The 19,073-nt window shown below is 36.2% G+C and overlaps 2 protein-coding genes across 2 annotated transcripts in view; both read right to left on the bottom strand.

The window, feature by feature from the left end:
* Positions 1-1,734: 1,734 nt before the first annotated feature.
* LOC306873088 (Krueppel-like factor 5) lies at positions 1,735-11,360 on the bottom strand. The gene is made up of 4 exons (XM_079422122.1): positions 11,005-11,360; positions 7,432-8,320; positions 5,925-5,984; positions 1,735-3,247 (listed from the first exon to the last, which is right to left on the bottom strand). Exons 1-4 carry the CDS (start codon positions 11,173-11,175, stop codon positions 3,069-3,071), a joined length of 1,299 nt encoding a protein of 432 aa, XP_079278248.1. The 5' UTR covers positions 11,176-11,360; the 3' UTR covers positions 1,735-3,068.
* A 206-nt stretch (positions 11,361-11,566) lies between these two features.
* The window catches only part of LOC306873085 (progesterone-induced-blocking factor 1-like), a 41,149-nt gene continuing 33,642 nt past the window's right edge, over positions 11,567-19,073 (bottom strand). The window contains exons 15-17 of the mRNA XM_079422110.1: positions 18,132-18,216; positions 13,194-13,373; positions 11,567-13,027 (exon numbers count right to left, since the gene is read on the bottom strand). Coding sequence (XP_079278236.1) covers positions 12,974-13,027; positions 13,194-13,373; positions 18,132-18,216 — 319 coding nt within the window. The 3' untranslated portion in view covers positions 11,567-12,973. The remainder of the gene's footprint in view (positions 13,028-13,193; positions 13,374-18,131; positions 18,217-19,073) is intronic.

The following is a 19,073-nucleotide window of genomic DNA, read 5'->3' as shown; positions in this document are numbered from 1 at the left end:
ACAAATCTGTGAGAAATAAAGCCATTTCCTTTGTCTTTGGCACTTTTGTTTGTTTACAGCAACGGGAGACCCGTTTGTATTGATCTGGCTGGGACAGGTTATGAGAAAGTGCAGCTTATGATGTTTTGAGGGCTGAAAGTGAAGAAAAAACTAGGGGCCCTATACATTAGAGAAATAATGTTCACCCTGGGGGTTTAAAACCACCATGTAGGCTACGGAAAGGGGGAGGTAGGAGAGGAAGAAAGAGTGGAGGAGAGAAGGGGACTTGTAGGAGTAACAATTCTCAGGAGGAACCTTGAAGAACCTCCTGATTGGGTCCAATGGAGCTTCCATTGTTTGCCTGTCTTTAACATCTGAAGTTCATTATGTCCAGGGGCTGAGGTTTGTCCGAGGAATCAAACTAAGAACATATGTAGAAGAGAGGGAGAAATTCCCCTTCTCTTTAAAAGCAATGAAAGCATTTATTTTCCTTTGTGGTGTTTCCTGATCTCATATCAAAAGCTGTATTGTTTCTTTGCTCACAGGGGTTCCCAACGTTTTGGCAGCTTGTAATTCGGTTGCACCCTGAGAAACCAGTGATGCCTCTTAAAACAAACAGCGCGTTCACCAAGCGTTCATGCTGATAGTTTCTGAACATAACAGATCGTTATTATTCCACATACTGGTTGAGAATAAAAAGAAGCATCATACTGATTCCAGAATTATTGCGAAGAGGTTCCATATGATTGATAAGACATTTTTTCAGTAGTCACAGTGGACTTTGGTCAGGACCTATGCACCTGTGAGCAGAGAAATCATCCCTTCCAAAAGTGATACCATTAAGATTCCAGTGATTTTTAAAGTTTGTGATGTTTGCGGGATCTGTCGTGTACATGAGCTGCACAGCAGCTATTAAAATGTCCATATTAAAAATAGAAAGCTTCTTTAATTACAAAACCAAATTCTACAATCAAATTACATTTAAGGTGCAAAATTAACAGTTGTATTTTATATGGGTAACAAATATCATTTGTAATTCTAAGACCAATTCTAAGATATATATTTTTTAAGAATGTTGGTAACCAAACCATTTTGGTTACTGTTAACTTCTATTCCATCTCATTCTCAAAACAGACATTTAACAAAATATCGTTTAAGGCCATACAGGTTTGAAACAACAAGAAGGTGAATAAATCATTACCAAATTGTCATTTTTGGGGTGAACTATCATTGTTTAATGTTTTTGTTGGGCAAAATGTAAAATTTTAAATGGGTTGCACTGGGCAGTAAAAAGTAACATTGAGGCATTGTATTAACGTCACTCTCATTCTTGATGCAGTACATGATGTTGACATAAAAAGGAATTCCCATTAATTTTATTTTTCAGAGCTTTAGGGTTTGTTTGAGTTGTGGAAATTGTTTCTTTACGATGTCAACCATCAGATAAGAGACATTCAAACTTTGTGGCATAGGTCCAAGTGATCTTTGAAACTTAACTTTCTGCTTTGATGATAGTTTTATCTTTACTCCTTTGTAGTATTTCTTTTCTTGGACCTTAGAAACATCAACAAATAGAAATTGGTATAGTGAGTCAACAGGAAACCCTTGGAATACACCAATGTAAACTTTATAAATGTAGTGTATCTGCTTTGAGGGAGGATGATTAATGATCGTTCTATGTATTTTATTCTAAACACACATTATTATAGTTTTGCCATTAATTCTGTAGAAACTGAACAAAGAAACAAATGTGAGAGAAGTTTGTAAAAAGCATTAAAAATGATAAAGTTGATTTTATTAGGTTTCATTTCAATCAGTAGGCAAAAAACATTTTGTCAAGAGGACAACCAATTTAGAAATATAATCTGAGAATCTACAAAATAAGTGAAATATATATAAAAAAAATAAATCAAAAAACAACAAAAATAGTCACACAGCCAAAATTCAGAGCAATATTGTCATTTTCCAAAAAAAGGAAGGAAAAAAAAAAGAACAGAGCAACAAAATTAATCAAAATTATATTTACAGTACAATAAAATGGCATCATATGTACATTAAGGCATTTCAATTACACAAAACTTGTCAAATTCCACTTCACAAAGCCAATGAAATAAATACATCGATTTTACAAGAAAGAGCCACTTGATGCTTTAACCCTCTCTTAAAGGTATGAAAGGCAGCCGAATGGCAGAAATAGTGAAATAATTGTAATCTGTTGAATTTTTATTGTCTAAAAAGGAAGTTTAAGCATGTGCTGCTGATAAAAACAAACATGAAAAGGCACTTTAAGATGAAATGTGTTCAAAAGAACAGTCACTGTGATCTTGTACATTCATATGAGCTTATGCATCAATGACAGTGGCAAAACAAATGGGCGGCATGCTCCTGTGTGTATAAAGGAGACTGTACAAATCACACAGCTGTCTAAAGCCCTTTTCCACTTCTCATTGCTTTTCTATACCATTGTTTAATAATTCATGAAATAATTGCTGTTCAGTAGCAGCACATTATCATCCAAAGCTATAAATACTTCAGCAACTAAAAAGAGGGAATCTCTTGTGTACCTGAAACCCCGGTATGAGCAGTAAGTATTCCAGTGATATATATTAAAAGCATTTATCATACATAGATATTCATCTTTTCCGGTCTAATTCAAGTGCAAAGTAAAATGGGAGTTGCGTCTTAGTGCTTTGCAGATGTACAAGAATGAATCCTTGACTTAAGTTAATTTCAGTATGTTTCAAAACATTTCATCTTCCAATTAGAGAGCAGAGTCTCATGTACAATACAGCTTATTTGTATTAAAGAACATGTCAAAATGAGATGAGGGTCCTAACGGAAATGTGATCTATACATCCTAAAGAGAGAGGAAAAATCAAACTGGATTTCATGGTAATATCAAAAGTTTTTCAGTTTACAGTCGACAGATCTCAACAGGTCAGAGAGAGAAGATTACCCTAAACATTATTTTTAAGGTTCGTCGCGGTCTAGAGAAAGAAATAAGTTGTCTTGTTATCACTTCAAGTGCATAATAATAATAATAATAATAATAAGTATCTGTGGATTTTTGAGTTGGTGTGTTTTGGTGTCTAATTCTGGTGCCTCTTCATATGCAGGGCGAGATGATCGGAGCGAGAGAAGCTGCGGCTGCACACGGCGCACTGGAAGGGTTTGGCTCCCGTGTGTTTCCTGAAGTGACGCGTCAGCTCATCGGAACGAGCAAACCGCCAATCGCAGCCCTCCCACGTGCACCTATACGGCTTCTCACCTGAGCACAGAACACCACGTATGGTTAGGTACATGGAGTCATGAACACAACAGAAGAAACTATCATTCAATTAAAAAAAACAGGTTTCTGTTCACTAATACATTAGTAATACTAAATGAGTAATCTGTGTGGGTAGGGTTTCTCTGTCATCGCTATAGTAACCATAACAAACATATACTGAGAGGTGTGGAGCACATAAACTTCACTTAACTCAATCTCTAAGATTAAAGTATTTCTGTATTTTGGTATGTTCGTGGAAGCTGACAAGACTAAACTCATAGTCGGCCATAAATAGCAGCACAATGTTTGCCTTTCTAGAACTCGGGTTTAGAATGTGTTTTTTTAAAAGATGATAAGGTTATTTTTCTTGTCTACCAAAAATCGAGTCGGTTTGATAATGCTTTTGGAAAATCCTGCAAGCTCAACACAAGCATAGGTATTCAGATAGTCGATGGCTGATAATAAAAAAGCAAATTTGACTACTCTCGAATGATTATGATTGTGACTTTATTTTGTATCTTTAAAGGGGCAGTTCAATTCAATTCAAGTTTATTTGTATAACGCTTTTTACGATACAAATCGTTGCAAAGCAGCTCTACAGGAAGCTGCGTCTGCGTCTTCATTTTCAGTTCCCCCGAAAATAAAAAGTGATATAAGTATTCTTAACCTGTATGAGTTTCTTTCCTCTGTTGAACACAAAAGAAGATATTTTGAAGAATGTCGGTAACCAAACAGTTGCTGGTAGACAGTGACTTCCAAAAAAATACAATGGAAGTCAATGGCTACTGGCAACTGTTTGGTTACCCAAACTCATACAAGTTTGGAACAACTTGAGAGTTAGTAAATTATGACAGGATTTCCCATTTTTGGGGGTCATTTCAAACTCGTACGAGTTTCTTTATTCTGTGGAACACAAAAGATATTTTGAAGAATGTTTAACTATTTTTGTCAACACAATGAAAGTCAATGGAGTCCAAAACAACATTTGACCACAATGGCTTTAATTGTATGGACAAAAACAAAAAAACAAACAAAAAAAAACTTATTTTTGCTACACAGAAGAAAGAAACTCATACAGGTTTGGATCGATGTGATGTTGAGTAAATTATGACAGAATGTTCATTTTGAGGGAAGTATCATTCAACCCAATAATACGTTTTTTTTTTTTTTTTGCATTGTAAACATTAACTGGACTGGACTATAAAGAGTGATACTGTAAGTTAAGCTGTTTCAACCTCATGCAGTAGGTGCGGCGCTCAATTAAGCAGCTAAACGTCAGAACATGTGCCTGTCTTGAGCTTTAAAGTTTGAGATGAGAGCCCTGAACAGGAATCCTGTAATGACTTGTTTGGATATCTCATCTCGTGCGTTGTCTGCCTGAGGCCCCTCTCTTCTCTCCAAGGACTTATTGGATTGGGTTTTATCTTCATTGCTTATCTGGACATGGTGTGGTTTTTCTTAATCAAATAAAATAGAGGGGATATTTATCTGTTTATTAATCATACCTGTTCAAGATAACAGGATAGTGGTTGATGATGGTTTATAATATTATTAATAAAGTAATAGTACTTAATATTGCTAAATGAGCGATGAGTGTTAAATCTACACTATCATTCAAGTTTTTTGTTTTTTTTGGAAAGTAAGGATTTATTTATTCCCATTAAAAGAGACCAAACTGAAGTTTGTGGTCCAAAACATCAAAATTTACAACAGTTTAAGGTCTGTGCTCAAAAACTGGAACAGTTCTTAAAATATGAATCTTAAAATATTCTAAATAATGCAAATTATTTAGTGAGCTTTGTATACATTTTTTAAGATTTAAGATTTTTTGTGTATTTATTTTAAGCAATTTTGTTTATATTGGTTACCAAAAATGTTGGCATCATTAAATTGACCCTACCTGTTTTCTAGGACAATAAATAAGTAAATAAATAAACTAAATGTCATTATGAATTTCAAACTTGCACTGTGTAAATCTCACCTTGACAAGCTGTTTATGCAAAAAAGTGCAACACTGTCAAAAGTCTAAATCATGCCATGTCAAGCCTTCCATAAAAGAGTGAGTGTTGTTATCTTATCGTAATATTGCTTTACAACCAGAATGAGCCTGTAATCAGACTCAGGAATTGGTAACATGAATCGATACCTTGAAAATGGAAATGGCCTGATAAGTACAGTAGTTTATCAGTTGATTAAGTTCACATGCCAAAGGTCACATTCTGGAATGTATTAATATTCACTCTTCTGGGTCAAAAGAGGTCTGCTCTTCTGTTTACTTCACTCTTCTGGGTCAAAAGAGGTCTGCTCTTGTGTTTACTTCCATTCAGATAAATCAATATCTTCAAATATATTTTTATAGAGAGGGAGTTCAACACTGAAAATGTTTTTCTATTGATCATTTCAAATGCTGCCTAGAGGTCATTCAAAAACTGGACGTTATAAATTGATATGGAAAAAGGAAGTAGAATAGGCTGTTCCTGCTGATGTATTTGGGCCTGGTTTTGGTGCAATCTCATACTAGGAGCGACGCAGGATAGATTTCAGGCAGCGTGCAAGAATGAACGCATGTGCATGCCAACAACGCACTTCTGCCCAGCAACATGACAGTAAAGTGCCAAAATAGGAGGCCAGCTTTATCCAGCATAAATAAAACCATTTTTAATTGGGGAACTCTTACCAGTGTGTGTCCTCAAGTGAGCTTTCAGGTGGGACGACTTGGTGTAAACTTTCTTACAACCTGAAAAAAAGAGAACAGCTTTTGTTACTCACAACAGTAAGCATTTGTGTGTTCAAAACAAGTTGAGAAGCTGTTCAATATGTCTAAAATAATTGTACATTATTAACTATTCAAATGATAAATTTAAAGTATTAAAAATGCCATTTTCATTTTGATGCATGAGCAGTATGACGAGTGTGCTTTAATCTTTTTTAGAGACTGAAAAAGTATTAAAAACAATGCAATCATTATGCTTGATACATAAACAGCATGACACGAGAGTTTAAGTTTTTTGAGAATTTGGGAGGCTATTAAAAAATATAAAGTATAAAAACAATTATAAATTATTAAATATTTAAATTGTAGGTATTAAAAAACAATGCAGTTATTATGACACAAACACTAAGACAAGAGTCCTTAAATCTTCTGAGAGAAATACAAATCTTGGTAGGCTATATATTTATAACTGAATTATAAATTATTATACATTTAAAAAATGCAATTATTCTTGATGCATAAACAGCATGACAACTGTGTTTTCATTTTTAGAAGATAAAAAAATGTTGTGAGGCTGCAGATAACAAAAAAATATAAACTGAAAACAATTATAAATTATTAAATATTTAAATGATAAAGTATAAGTAGTAAAAACAATGAAATGATTATGTTTGAGGCATAATCTTTTGAGAGATATACAATGCTGGAAGTCTATTGATAAAAATATATTAAAATAATCATAAAATATTAAACAATATTTAATATTAATAGAATGCAAATGATATGCTTGATGCATAAACAGTATGATTTTTTTTAAAATCTTCTGACAGATTAAAAAAGCTGCAAGGCTTCTGATAGCAAAAAAAACAAAAAAACATTTCAGTTATAAATTATAAAATAAAACAATTCCATTTTAATGTCTGATGCATTAACAGCAAGACAAGAGAGCGATTTATTTTTTTTTGGTCACCAACACAAAATCAGTTGGTTCACTCATTGCCACAGTCACATATAAGAGCATCCTGTTATTTGGTTTCAGTATGCTTTCTTTTCCAATTAGGAATCCAAAGCCCATCTCATGTCATTAGCTGTAAAACCCCACTCAGTGAAGTAAAGCAGTGATGGGTTCTTAATTGCAAAGCTCGTCACTTCAGACATGCAGCTTCTTAGCGTAAATGCACTATTAATGGCTCTGTGAGGCTTGTCTGTTTTACAATTTGCCCAGTCAATTTGATGCAACAGGATTCAATAACAATCAGCCTGACGTCAACTCTTTGGCATTCATTTTGAGCGCTGGTTAAAAGGCTTTGGCCATCTCTGAATTATTTAACAGTGGATTGAAGTGTGTGAGTAAGAAAGTGCAGTATAAAGCAACACAGTGGTTCAGAAAACACAACAGCATCTTTTTCAATTTGGCTACATCACGATTTTGATATATGGCTCCAGTTCAATTAAACGTATTAATTTGTACCTGGAAAATCACAGTGGTGTATCCGTCTTTTCTCAAGGTCTGGGTTTGTTCTTCGGTTGTAACGGACAGGCATGGACCCAGTGGTGACCGGAGCTCGTGTTGAGGTGGGTGTTGGGTGGCTGGGCGCATGGACAGCCATTTTGGAGGCAATAGTGGCAGCGTAAGATGGTGGTGGTGTCAGATTGTGAAGCATTTCTTTCTGTCTGTCAGGACTGCCAGGTTCTGAAGTGGGAGGCGAGGGGGGAAGATAGGGCATTTTGAGATGCGAGTGGGCCTGACCCTGAGGATGCACAAAGTGGCCGAGAGGGTAGCCGGACATGCTACAGTATGCCTTGGCAACAGTCTGTTGGGTCGCTAAGTGCAGGTCGTGGAAAGTAGGCATCTGTGAGGGCACAGAGTGAACGTGAGGGTGGGAGTGCAAATTGGCTTGATGTGGGACGTCCAGCTCTGAGCTGAGGAGCTGGAAGAGTGGCCCATCCTGCGGGATGTCAAAGCCTTGCATCTCCTGCTTGACGAAGACCCCGGAGTTATCGTCCATGGCATTGATTTCAGAACCCGAAGTGGAATTCGAGTTAAAGATGCTGGTGAAATCGGGCAGCGCAGATGAAACGGGGCCAGTCGAGCTCACCGGACACTCGGGATGAGAGAAAGGCGCCGCTACAGGTTCAGTTTTGATCTGGTTGGGGACTGAAGGCCGCGCTGGCCGGCACATCTCTGTTCTTAAATAAGTGATGTCGGGGAGGAAGACATTCATATTGATGCTGTAGGGGGAACAGTGGTCGTCCCCGAAAAACTGGTCCATTGCAGAGATGCTCTCTCGTTTTGACTTCTTTGGGTCGGGGAGAGCCACAGGTTGTGGAGACAGATATTTATCCATCTCGAGTTTAGCCTAGAGAGCAGAAGAGAGAAGCATAAAATTGTAAATGCAGTTGTAAAGGCCATTAAAAGCAAACAAGATAAACAGATTTCAGAATAATAAGGGCTGGAATATTGCACACGCTGCTTCTGTCAGCAAAGCTGGCAGGATCTCCTGGGACTGCTTGTGTTGCACGAGCACAAACACGGTATACATACAATTTTAGAAAAGCTTGCAATAATGCAAATATTCACTTACTGTTACAACAATAGCCAACATGCTTGCTTACTTAGCTAAAATAATATATGTACTACTGAACACAGCAGACACTTAATTTAGCTTACAATATAAGTATATTTTGCATAAAAACATACATTTTATTCCCCAGTACACTTGTGCTATGTGATTATTTGCTCATCTGTGTTATCAAATATATAAGGAATTAAAAAAAACAGAATTATTCCTCACATGAACAAGCGTGTTGGAGCAGGTAAAACTAAATATATCGTATACACCTGGCGATAAACCGATTTATCGGCCATGCTGAGTAATTAGGAGATTTTTCCTTTGTTTCCTCTTAAATTGAGGATGATTTGGACTACTTGCAATCTTGAACACTGACGACTTTTCAAATGATATTATGGGTAATTATAAATCAATGGTAATAATAATGTCAATAGAAGTCAATTAACCTTGAATGTATAGTAAATACACAAAAGCAAATATAAATAACTAAAAAATAACTAAATAGTAAAAAAGGAAAGAAACAAAGTTTTTTTTTTTTTTTAGTAAAATGAACAGGCAAGTATATTAGAACAGGTAAAACTAAATATATATGTCTAGTGATAAACCGATTTATCGGCCAGGCTAAGTAAATGACCGATATTTGGCAATTTTGAAGTAACCGATAATTATTTCTGCAGAACAATTAACAGATAGGTCTTTAAATATTATTAACTAATAATGAATCATTTCTATGTTTATTCCTGTGAATTGTTTTGTAAAATTCATCTCATGTTGGTGTCATTGAATGTATTATGTTTACAATATATCTGCACTACCAACATGAATGTTTGAGTAAAAGTATGATTTTCACTCATAAAATCTGAACTTGAGGTTTTAACAGCTGATCTGCGATGTGTATATATAAGAGCATGAATCGTTTGTGTTGCTGTATGGAGCAGTCAGAGGTAAAGCATTTATCAAGTCTTCTTCGATATGTCTCTGCTACATTCCGCCTTAGACTGTAAAACAGCGCTCATACCACAAGCTCAAAACAGACTTGCTGACAGGTGGAAAGCATGCTGGAGAGATTGCTCAGCCTTTCCAAATAAATGCCTCCTAATTATCATAAAACCGTAATCAGCAGAAAATAGTAAATCAAGACTCATTCATTACTTCCTGAGAGTGACATCTATGGAGTCACTGGAGGAATAAACATGAGGGAAAATAAAAACACTCACACACATACAGTATATACATGCATACAGACACTCGGAATGCCAGAGCTCTTTAAGTGCTCTTTACGCGGCTGCTACACATAGCTATTTCTGGATTTAGATCTTCCAGCTGTTCGCCGGACATGTATCTCTTTCACAAGTTTTCGGATTGAGGCTCGGCGTTGCTGGGAAGTTTCAGGAGCGCGAGAGCGGTGCGCGTGGGTGAGGAGAGGGAGTCAGTTGTTGATGGTTAGGTAGCCAAGAAACCAACTGCAAGCAACTGACAGGAGTCTGTGCGCTCCCCGACCCAACCCAGACTCTCCCCTGCTTTACAGCCGCGGGGAAATCCCAAAAACATCACCAAATCCTTCTGAAATACACGAGTGATTCTTCACTGGAGGACGCATTGGACTACTTCAAATTTTGAGCAGTGGCGAGTCTTCATATTAGGCCTATGCTATATCTATGTGTGGCGTTAATTATGGTAATGACATTTATGTATTTAAGCTATTGTTTGTTTGCATTTGGAGAACACTGGATAAGCAATAAGGTAGCGAACATAAGTTGCGTAGAAGGTTAACTTTGAATTTCTAATAAAAAATAAACCTACATTTTAATTCACAAATAATAACCTTCTTTGGTAATAACACCTAGAAAAACTCAGTGCAGATCATGATATAAAATTCATCATCTTTCATTTCTTTAATTTTAAAACTGACCTGGTGTAAATGATTGATAGCCTACATAAATAAATACATTAGATTACGTTATGATGGAAATGGTCAATTAGTTGTTATAAAAACACAAGTAGAGATTATCTGTTAAAATAAGAGTTGTCCCGAATTCAACACTTTTTTTTTACGTTTATTGAAAATAGGAAAGTAAAATTCTGGAAGGAGGACAAAATTCTAAATTTACAAGAATTTTTGCAATTTCTTTAGCAATTAAAACGACGAACAGCAGACTAATGAGGCTAAAGGAAACACAATAAAAAGTTACATTTATTTTAAACTAAATTAACCCCCCCCCCCAAAAAAAAAAAAAAAGAAATATTAAAATTAAAAATGATGGTATGGAATAGAAAAATGCCTCAAATGAAAGAATCGCACATGCATTTGATGGGGCATGATGCTGATGGGACTGCCGCATCATCTACATCGGCCCACCTTTCACACGACTGCATGCATGCATTTGATCTTTAATTCATCCAGCGATAGTCACATCTCAAGCAAAACGAAAAAGCCAAGCTCCATTCAAAGAACTGATAAAAACAATTACCTGAGAATAGTCGTTTGATAAGCTCCTTTCCGTGTCGGGATTCTTGGTTTCAAAGGAAAACAGAGAGGGGTCCTCCTGAAAGCCGTCGGATAGTGAGGGTTTGAGAAGCGAGAGAAAGTCATCATGTCCCGGTGCGAGCGCAGCGCTCATCGTAAGAAGCGTAGCGGCCATAAAGCCGTGGATGTGATGGAGAGAGGGTCCGCAAGATGTGTTTTGATAGACGTTGAGGAAGGGGAGGTGAGTGTTTGGTGCATGGAATGACCCCCGTGCCTGTATGTGCGCGCGCTTTCGGTAGTAATGTCCCGTTTCGCTTCGCTCCGTTCCCGGAGCTCCGGGATATATGTGTATAATCGCTGAAGGGCGGGGCCTCTCTCTGACAGGCACAGAGAAAGTGAGACGGCTACACCTTTAGCCTACTACTGCTGTTACTGTATCAGCGCAACAAACCCGTCAAAACACAGAGTTAAATCTGTCCACCCCTTTACGAATTTCCTTTAGCAAATAACGACAGCAGTGCAACATAGGCTACTTAATAAAATCACAACTGACTATAAACAGAAATAGCCTAATTATTTTTATGGGTTGATTCCAAGTGCATTTTATGATAAATAAAAATAAATATAGGCTATTTTATACAATACAGAAAAAGTGTGTTTGCCAAAATAACTATACAGCAGAGAAGTAAACAGCCAAAAACAAATCATAAAAACAGATATTTTTCAGGGAAGTCGGATACACGAACGAATGACTCTTTTGAGTCGGTTCTTTTAAATGAACCAAAATACAGCGTAGCAAGGGTTGCCCGATTCGCGACTCTTTTAATGAATCAATAACGCTTATGAATCGCTTACTGGATTGATGCATCTTAGTCACTTACAGAACGCAAATATTATGATGTGTTGTACTTAACGGGATAGACTACACATTATGAGAATGACGTAATCAGTAATAATTTTTAATTAATGCACATTTCACATTTAGGGCTACTTATTTGGTGGCTATTTTTAAGAATAGGCCTAAATAGGACCATATTCTATCGTATTTTTCTCGCCTCTAAAAATATTATATGTTACACGTTACGCAGTAACCTATTCATTTTACTTACTACTAGGCTATAACTATTATTATTGTCGTTGTTATTATTATTATATCTGACTTGTTATCCGTTTTGTTCATCTGAAATCTTTTTTTTCCCCTCCCAAATATTTATTAATCGAAAGCACTAAAATAATCGTTCATGGAATCCTCAAATCCCTTCCGATTCTCATCCCTAATAACTAGGTAGGCAAAGCTGCTGCCAAATTTTAAAGACATGTCTGTCAGCACGTCTGCGTTTACTGTTTAGCTGTAAATAAGGCTAATTTACAAACGGTAAATGATCCCAATGGAAAATAAATGTTTACCATAATTTCACATTTAATAGTAACACAACACGGCATATAAAAATATCCATCCCAAGCAGACCGAATCAATGAAATGAATCAATAAAATGCAGCTCACTGCTGCCACTGTTCTTGTTGGACATTCGAGCCTGTGGCGCGTAACATTAAGATGACAGAAATAAGCGCGCGATGCGGCTGCGATTAAGGTATGCCTGCGCTCCTCTATTTTTATCAACAGCGTGTCTCGCGTCTTACGAATCAAAACGGAAGCATCCAGATCTTATTACCATCAAATGATACAGATATTGAGATATCTCTACAGGGTGAAGATAAAAATGCTTATATTCCGTTACTGTACTGTACAATTTGAAACAGGCCTACTTTAAAAACAATTTCACAGGCCTGTTTGAAGGATTTATTAGCATTAAAAGGAAAATTCATAGTTTGAGGTTCGCATTCTTCATGGGTATACATCAAACCCGTGTGTAACTAGTTATGTAATAGGTCTTTTAAAACAGACTTTCATCCATGATTGCATGTCATGGAACATCCTATAAGCCTAAGTCTTAAACAAGTTGAACAGGTCTCTATTTAGTTTTCGATTTGACTTTTCTGTACCATTCTGGAACTTCTTTATTGGTCTGTTGAAAGAAAAAAACATCATTGTTAAATATCTTTGACAATTCCTTTGGACTTTGCTCTGAGTAAAAAAATTCTGTAAAAGTTAATGTGAGTCTAGCCACAAGTAAATATCAGCACAAATAGAAAGCTAAAGGCTCTGTACATGGGTAGTCAAGTAAAACTTACAAACACTGTGGGTTTGGGACCATAGTTGTATTGCTCCTCATCTGTGCTTTTTAAAGCTTTGGGTCTGTGAACTGCTGTAGCGATGCCATCGGTCTCAAGCTCAGATTGGGACACAGACAGAGGCCCACCGTGCTGCTGTGAGCGCATGCTAATCAGGACTTGCTTCATCACAGAAAGTTCCTGTAACAGAGTAAGAACAAATCAGTGGTAGCCTGAAGGTTAAAGAGCTTCATCTTATTGTTCGTTTGCTTCCCCTTCACAACAGGTAAGAAAAAGCCTGCAGCTTCTGTGGTGCTTTGATTACAGTCTTGTTTTGCCAGCAGTGCTATGCCCTTAGGTAGGGCAGTTAAGACTGAAACTGCAAACACAAACAACCCATGTGTCCTGATGTAACATTCCGTAGCATCCATACCTACGCATGTCATTTAAAACGCTATTATTTTCATATTGTTTTTTACCATGAAACACAAGAGGAGAATTTGGAATTTCCACACACCTTTTTATCATTAAACAGCTTGTAGCGATAATATCTGTCGACAAATAAAAAAACAGCATAAAAGAAGCCTAAGCACCATATTCCAAAGCCATATAAAATCCACTTCTAAAGCAATATAATAAATTAAAAATGCATTATAAATAAATTTCAATTTGTGGTGCCACTGACCATTGGAAATCCTACTATGTTCAGATACTATAAAAAGCTAATTACAGCCACCAAATCTCATTTGCTTTTGCATGCCTTGTAATCAGACATTTGCCGGAGTCAGGACAGTTGAAAAACAAAGTGTATTTTAGTACTTTAGAAGACTTTAAATATAGTTGCTTAGGCTACTATTTTATTTTATTCTTTTTGGAGCTATATATTAAGAATAATATGGACAACTTATATAATGCTTTTATGGTGCTTTTTGTCCTTATTGACAGACATGATCAGTGTCAATGAAATGGCACGTGAATAAATAAATGACAGAATTTTCATTTTTGGATGAACTATTCCTTTATGTATGTTGTTTGCAGATACTTCTTTCATTCTTTCTTGTTCTCTTTCTAATGTTCTAATTGGAAGTGGCTCACAATACATCACATATACAAAAAAATTAAAAATAAATAAATAAATAAAACATTACAGAAACCTGCTGGAGCAGCCTAGGGGTTAATACAAACAATTCATTCAAAGCTTCAATGGTAATTGGAGGCTTATCTTCATATCCTCTCCAGTACAAGGGATGCCCTGAGAGTACCTCTACAAAGCATACAACCCTGCTTTAGTGTAAATACTTCTGAATCAATTGAAGGAAACACCCTCAAACACAACAGTTATGAAAAATTAAAAAATGTTGCTGCACACAAAGGAAAATAATTACCCAGAATATTATTATAAACAATTGGTTGAAAACAGTGAAACAGCAATATTTATAATGTTTTTCTTAACATTTAAAAAAAAAAAAAAAAAAAAGTAGAAATACAACTAAAACAAAAACTTATTTTAAAAGCATGAAGAAAAAAAATTAAGCAGCATATATATATATATATATATATATATATATATATATGTATGTTTATGAAGATCTGGTAGGTAAAAAAAAATACTGTCTATCTGGTGTTTTACTAAAAAAACAAATACTAAGTTGTGGACAACTGCATTTTAATGAATGAGTTAATCTATGTTTATGATTCCTGTGTTCAACCACAGTCTTGTCTCAGCTACTTCTCAGCAATTTGTGGCTAGATTGGAAAAAACAAATGCTTCATGTTTTTACCGGAGTTGCTGTTCATACTCATGTTCCAGCATGCTTATAAAAATCTCAGATGCCAAGAAGCTTTTCAAAAAGAAAGTACTGGTGACAGATATAGAAGATACTTTTAAGGCTGCACAATACTGCACAAAAAACTGTATATACTTGCCCTAAGTTAAACCCTTGAGGTCTTAAAATAAAGGCGGCAGACATTATATATTTTGCAACAGAAATGCAGCTACAAAAACGTACAGAAAAAAAGCTTGTTTAAAGGAATGCAAGTCTTTGTGTCAAAACAAAAACCTAAACATTGTTTGCATAACATCGTATGCAAACGGTTACCATTCACACGCACGACGACAGTGTAAAACATCCCCTGCTAGCACATGACCACCCGGTTCATGTGAATGTAGATCAGCCCGATGCGTAAGAGTCATTCAATATTTCTATTTATCACTGCGCGACCATATGCGCTGGCATGCCAAAAAGTGCCAGTGAGGAGCAGCTGTCTGTGAGGATTGCATGCTTTCTGCCAACATGCCACTGGAAGTTGTGAAGTCGGCACAGTGTGTGCCAGCAGTATTTGGTTGAAAATAGCTCCAGATCGCACGGGTGCTTAATAAGTTACGCCCTGCCCTTAATATCCCAAGAGTTCAGAATGTCAGAGGAGGTGTAGTGTACTTCATGTGCCTTTAAGAAAAAGGACAACTCCATTCATTTAATACAGGGGTGGAGAACGTTAATCCTTGAGGGCCGGTACCCCTACAGAATTTAGCTCCAACCCTAATCAAACACACCTGAAGCAGCTAATCAAGTTCTTCAGGATGCAGTTAGGTATTTTTTTCCACAGTTTTTCAGGGTTGAAGCTAAACTGCAAGAGAGTGGCCCTCCAGGATCTACGCTCCCCACCGCTGATTTAATAGAAACACAATTCAACAATCAAAATTTCACAAAAATTCATACTGTGTACTGACTTGTTCCTTGTTTCATACCTTGTCGTTCAAAACACTCAATTCTGAATCTATGGGTCAAGTGGTGCACCATGTGTTTTGGTGTTACACATGGGTTCCCCTCAACAAGGCAATGTATTAGCTGTCTGTCATCAAAAACAACCACAAGCAGCAAGGTTACTAATCTAATGACTTGAGCACTGGAAACAGTTGACCTGCGAGACTGGATTTTCTAGTTATTCACTGCATCTCAGAAATTTGTAGGAAAGCTGTTGTCACTACTGAGAGCTTCCAAAACATACAAAGCTGAGGCATCCATCAGTTACTAGAGCTGCAGATTCCTAATTTTCATGATAGGTTTTACGATGAAGGTGACTTGTTTAGAGAGTAAACTGCAGGTACGCAGTGTAACTACTAATCGGCAAGGCAGGCTGGGTGACTGATTAATAATGAGAGGACACACCTAAACTAGGCTCTGTGTTTGTGTTTGTGGGAACTAATCTCTTGTAGTCATGTGTGGACACCTTTAAATGGACAACGTATGGCAACATTCCTCAAAAAAGTAGTTTTTAAGTGAGAAATTTGGAGTATTATTTTAATAATTAATCATTTTGAATTTGCTTGAAATATGCATGAAATTGCTTTAAAATGAAACTAAGTGGACCCACTTCCACTTAAAAAAAATTAAAGTGAACAAAAAGTTAGACAAAAAATTTTTGGTCAAAAATTTGACAAACCAAAATAATAAAATGTAGAATTAATTAAAAAGGAAATCTACGGCAAACATTACAAAACCAGCAGTTCAAAAATGACTCGGACTAAAGGTGATGTGGGGGACTGACTCTGACTGAACAATCAGTAACATGTTATGCTGTGTTTGCAACGTTACAGTATCAGGGGTTTTGAACATTAATTATATGTTACCCCCATTATGCCAGTTCTAATAGGCTGTACATCAAAAACAGTCCTAGTATCTGATATGGAAATGAATAACAGTTAAAAACAATATTTATTATTGTGAAGTCAGTGGTTTCTATGATCTTTAGTTTGTTGTAACAACACTTGCATAAGAGCCAGTCAGTCAAAATAAAACTTCCTGTTATATACACATTGTGTGAAATAAGAAAGTAATTTAATCAATATAGTATAGCAAGATAGGCTTAACATATTATTGATCAATTACAGATTGAATTTACAATTATTTTTTTTTTGAATGGAAATGCCACTGGAATTGTAAAATGACAGATGAATGTATTCACAGCTTTCATTCACGTGACAGGCTCGAAGACTTGGAGGGCAAAACATCCATAGAACTGCTGCACAAGCGTTTCCCAGCCGCAAATATTTAGATCACCTCTCAAAAGAATAAAACAAATGTATGTGAACAAAATGCAAGTTTTGGCCATTTGCAATCCATATTAAGCACCCACGGCAATATTTCAATCATAAACAGTGCGACAAAACGTTGTAAAAACATTTAAAGTGCCATAATATATTTAAAATGGTAATAATAAAAGATCAAATTCAGTATTCACCATATTAATGATGCATAGTTTACACAGGCAAGCAGATGAGGCCGGAATATGAATGCAATCCGCTTAACGGTTCAGTGCTTTCCTTCTAATGATTTTCTATGGGAAGCCATTTAATGTGAAACTTTGCACATTGCGTTTATATTCTGGCTTCATCTTCTTGCCTGTACAAAATATACATTATCAATAAGGTGTTAACTGAATTTCGCCTTTTAATATCTGCGTTTTACTACATTATTACTTGATGCAATCTGCATAAAAATAACTGGTGGTCAGTGGAGCAAAGCTTTGTTTTGCCCCCTAGGTGGGCGTTTCTATAACGGTGTGACTATCAATAGAGCTTCATGTATGAATCACAATTTTGCAGCTTAATCATGTGTATGTGTACTCTGTCCACCCTATGTTATTTTTTGGGCAGATCTTTGTGGGATACTGATCTTGCCAAACTATACACAGCACACATCTAAACCTAAATTTGGAAAAAATGTGTTCAGTATGATTTATAACAACTAGCAAAGGAATAGTAAAATAATCAAGGACACAATATTAAGGTTATTCTAGATTAGTTTTTTTCTTTCAAAATATGAAAGAAAACCAAATAGTTTTTTTAAACAAAGGGACCAAAAACAAAGGGAGAGTACTTCTTATTCAAGAGAGAGGAAAAAAAGAGAGAACTGAAGAATTGTGCTACTCGTTTTAATCAGCTGAAACAACAGTTACCTCTCTGTGGTTCAGGAGTCTCTCCAAATCTGCTGCCATGTTGTTTTTCACCTGCAGTAGCGTAATCTTCTCTTTCCGTAGTGCACTGTAAAAAATCATACAAAAGTGTCTAAGAGAAGATGTCTTGAGAACGTATTTGTGACTTGTGTAGCTTGAAGTAATTATTTGTGACGTATGTGTTAAAAACAGTGGCATACTTTTAGGATAATGTGTCTACATTGCAGAAATGATTTAGATTAACTATTTCAGTCTTTACACTTCAAAATTTCATGTTTAATTCCATGTGTTACTTTGCAATTTACCAGCGATTTCTGAGCGAGAATTATTTGTACATCCAATTTTTTCAGGGTATATGAGTCTATAAAAGTCACCTGCTTCTCATGTGAAATACAGCACTGATGGACATACATGACAAAAACTGCATTTCAACAGATCAAGTCTTTGTCAAACATATGGCATGAGTAATGAGTAGTGACAAACTTAGTGAGTGGGAAGGTATTTATCTCTTAATGCACTACCATTTCCATGAGCTGTGCACAAACTCACAACCTGGAGGGCTTGACAGAACTAGTTAAGAAAAAAATCAAACTAATGAGCGATAAATAAATTGCATACACCTCACTGACTGCACAGCACCTGTTTGCAATGAACAGGCAACGTTCACCTCTCCATCATTTCAATATAAAAGTCTAAAGTTTAGAAATGATCCTTATTCAAGAACAGTCACAAGTAGCCTTCTAATAAAAGCTGCTAAATGCTGATATTTAGGAGACCCCTAAAGATAATAGTACAGGAGAAAACCTGCATGTAGTTTGTATATACAGGTACAGGATTACAGCAGTCATTGACATGTGACTGAGCCAAGACACAAAACATGCATGCACGCACATGCACTCCTACAGAGAAGCTATCACATGGAGCCTGACCTTTATTGGCAGGTGC

The sequence above is a fragment of the Barbus barbus genome, assembly GCF_936440315.1.
Source record: "Barbus barbus genome assembly, chromosome: 7".
NCBI lineage: Eukaryota > Metazoa > Chordata > Actinopteri > Cypriniformes > Cyprinidae > Barbus > Barbus barbus.
The sequence above is the reverse complement of the archived record's forward strand: the minus strand, read 5'-3'. Positions and strand labels throughout refer to the sequence as shown.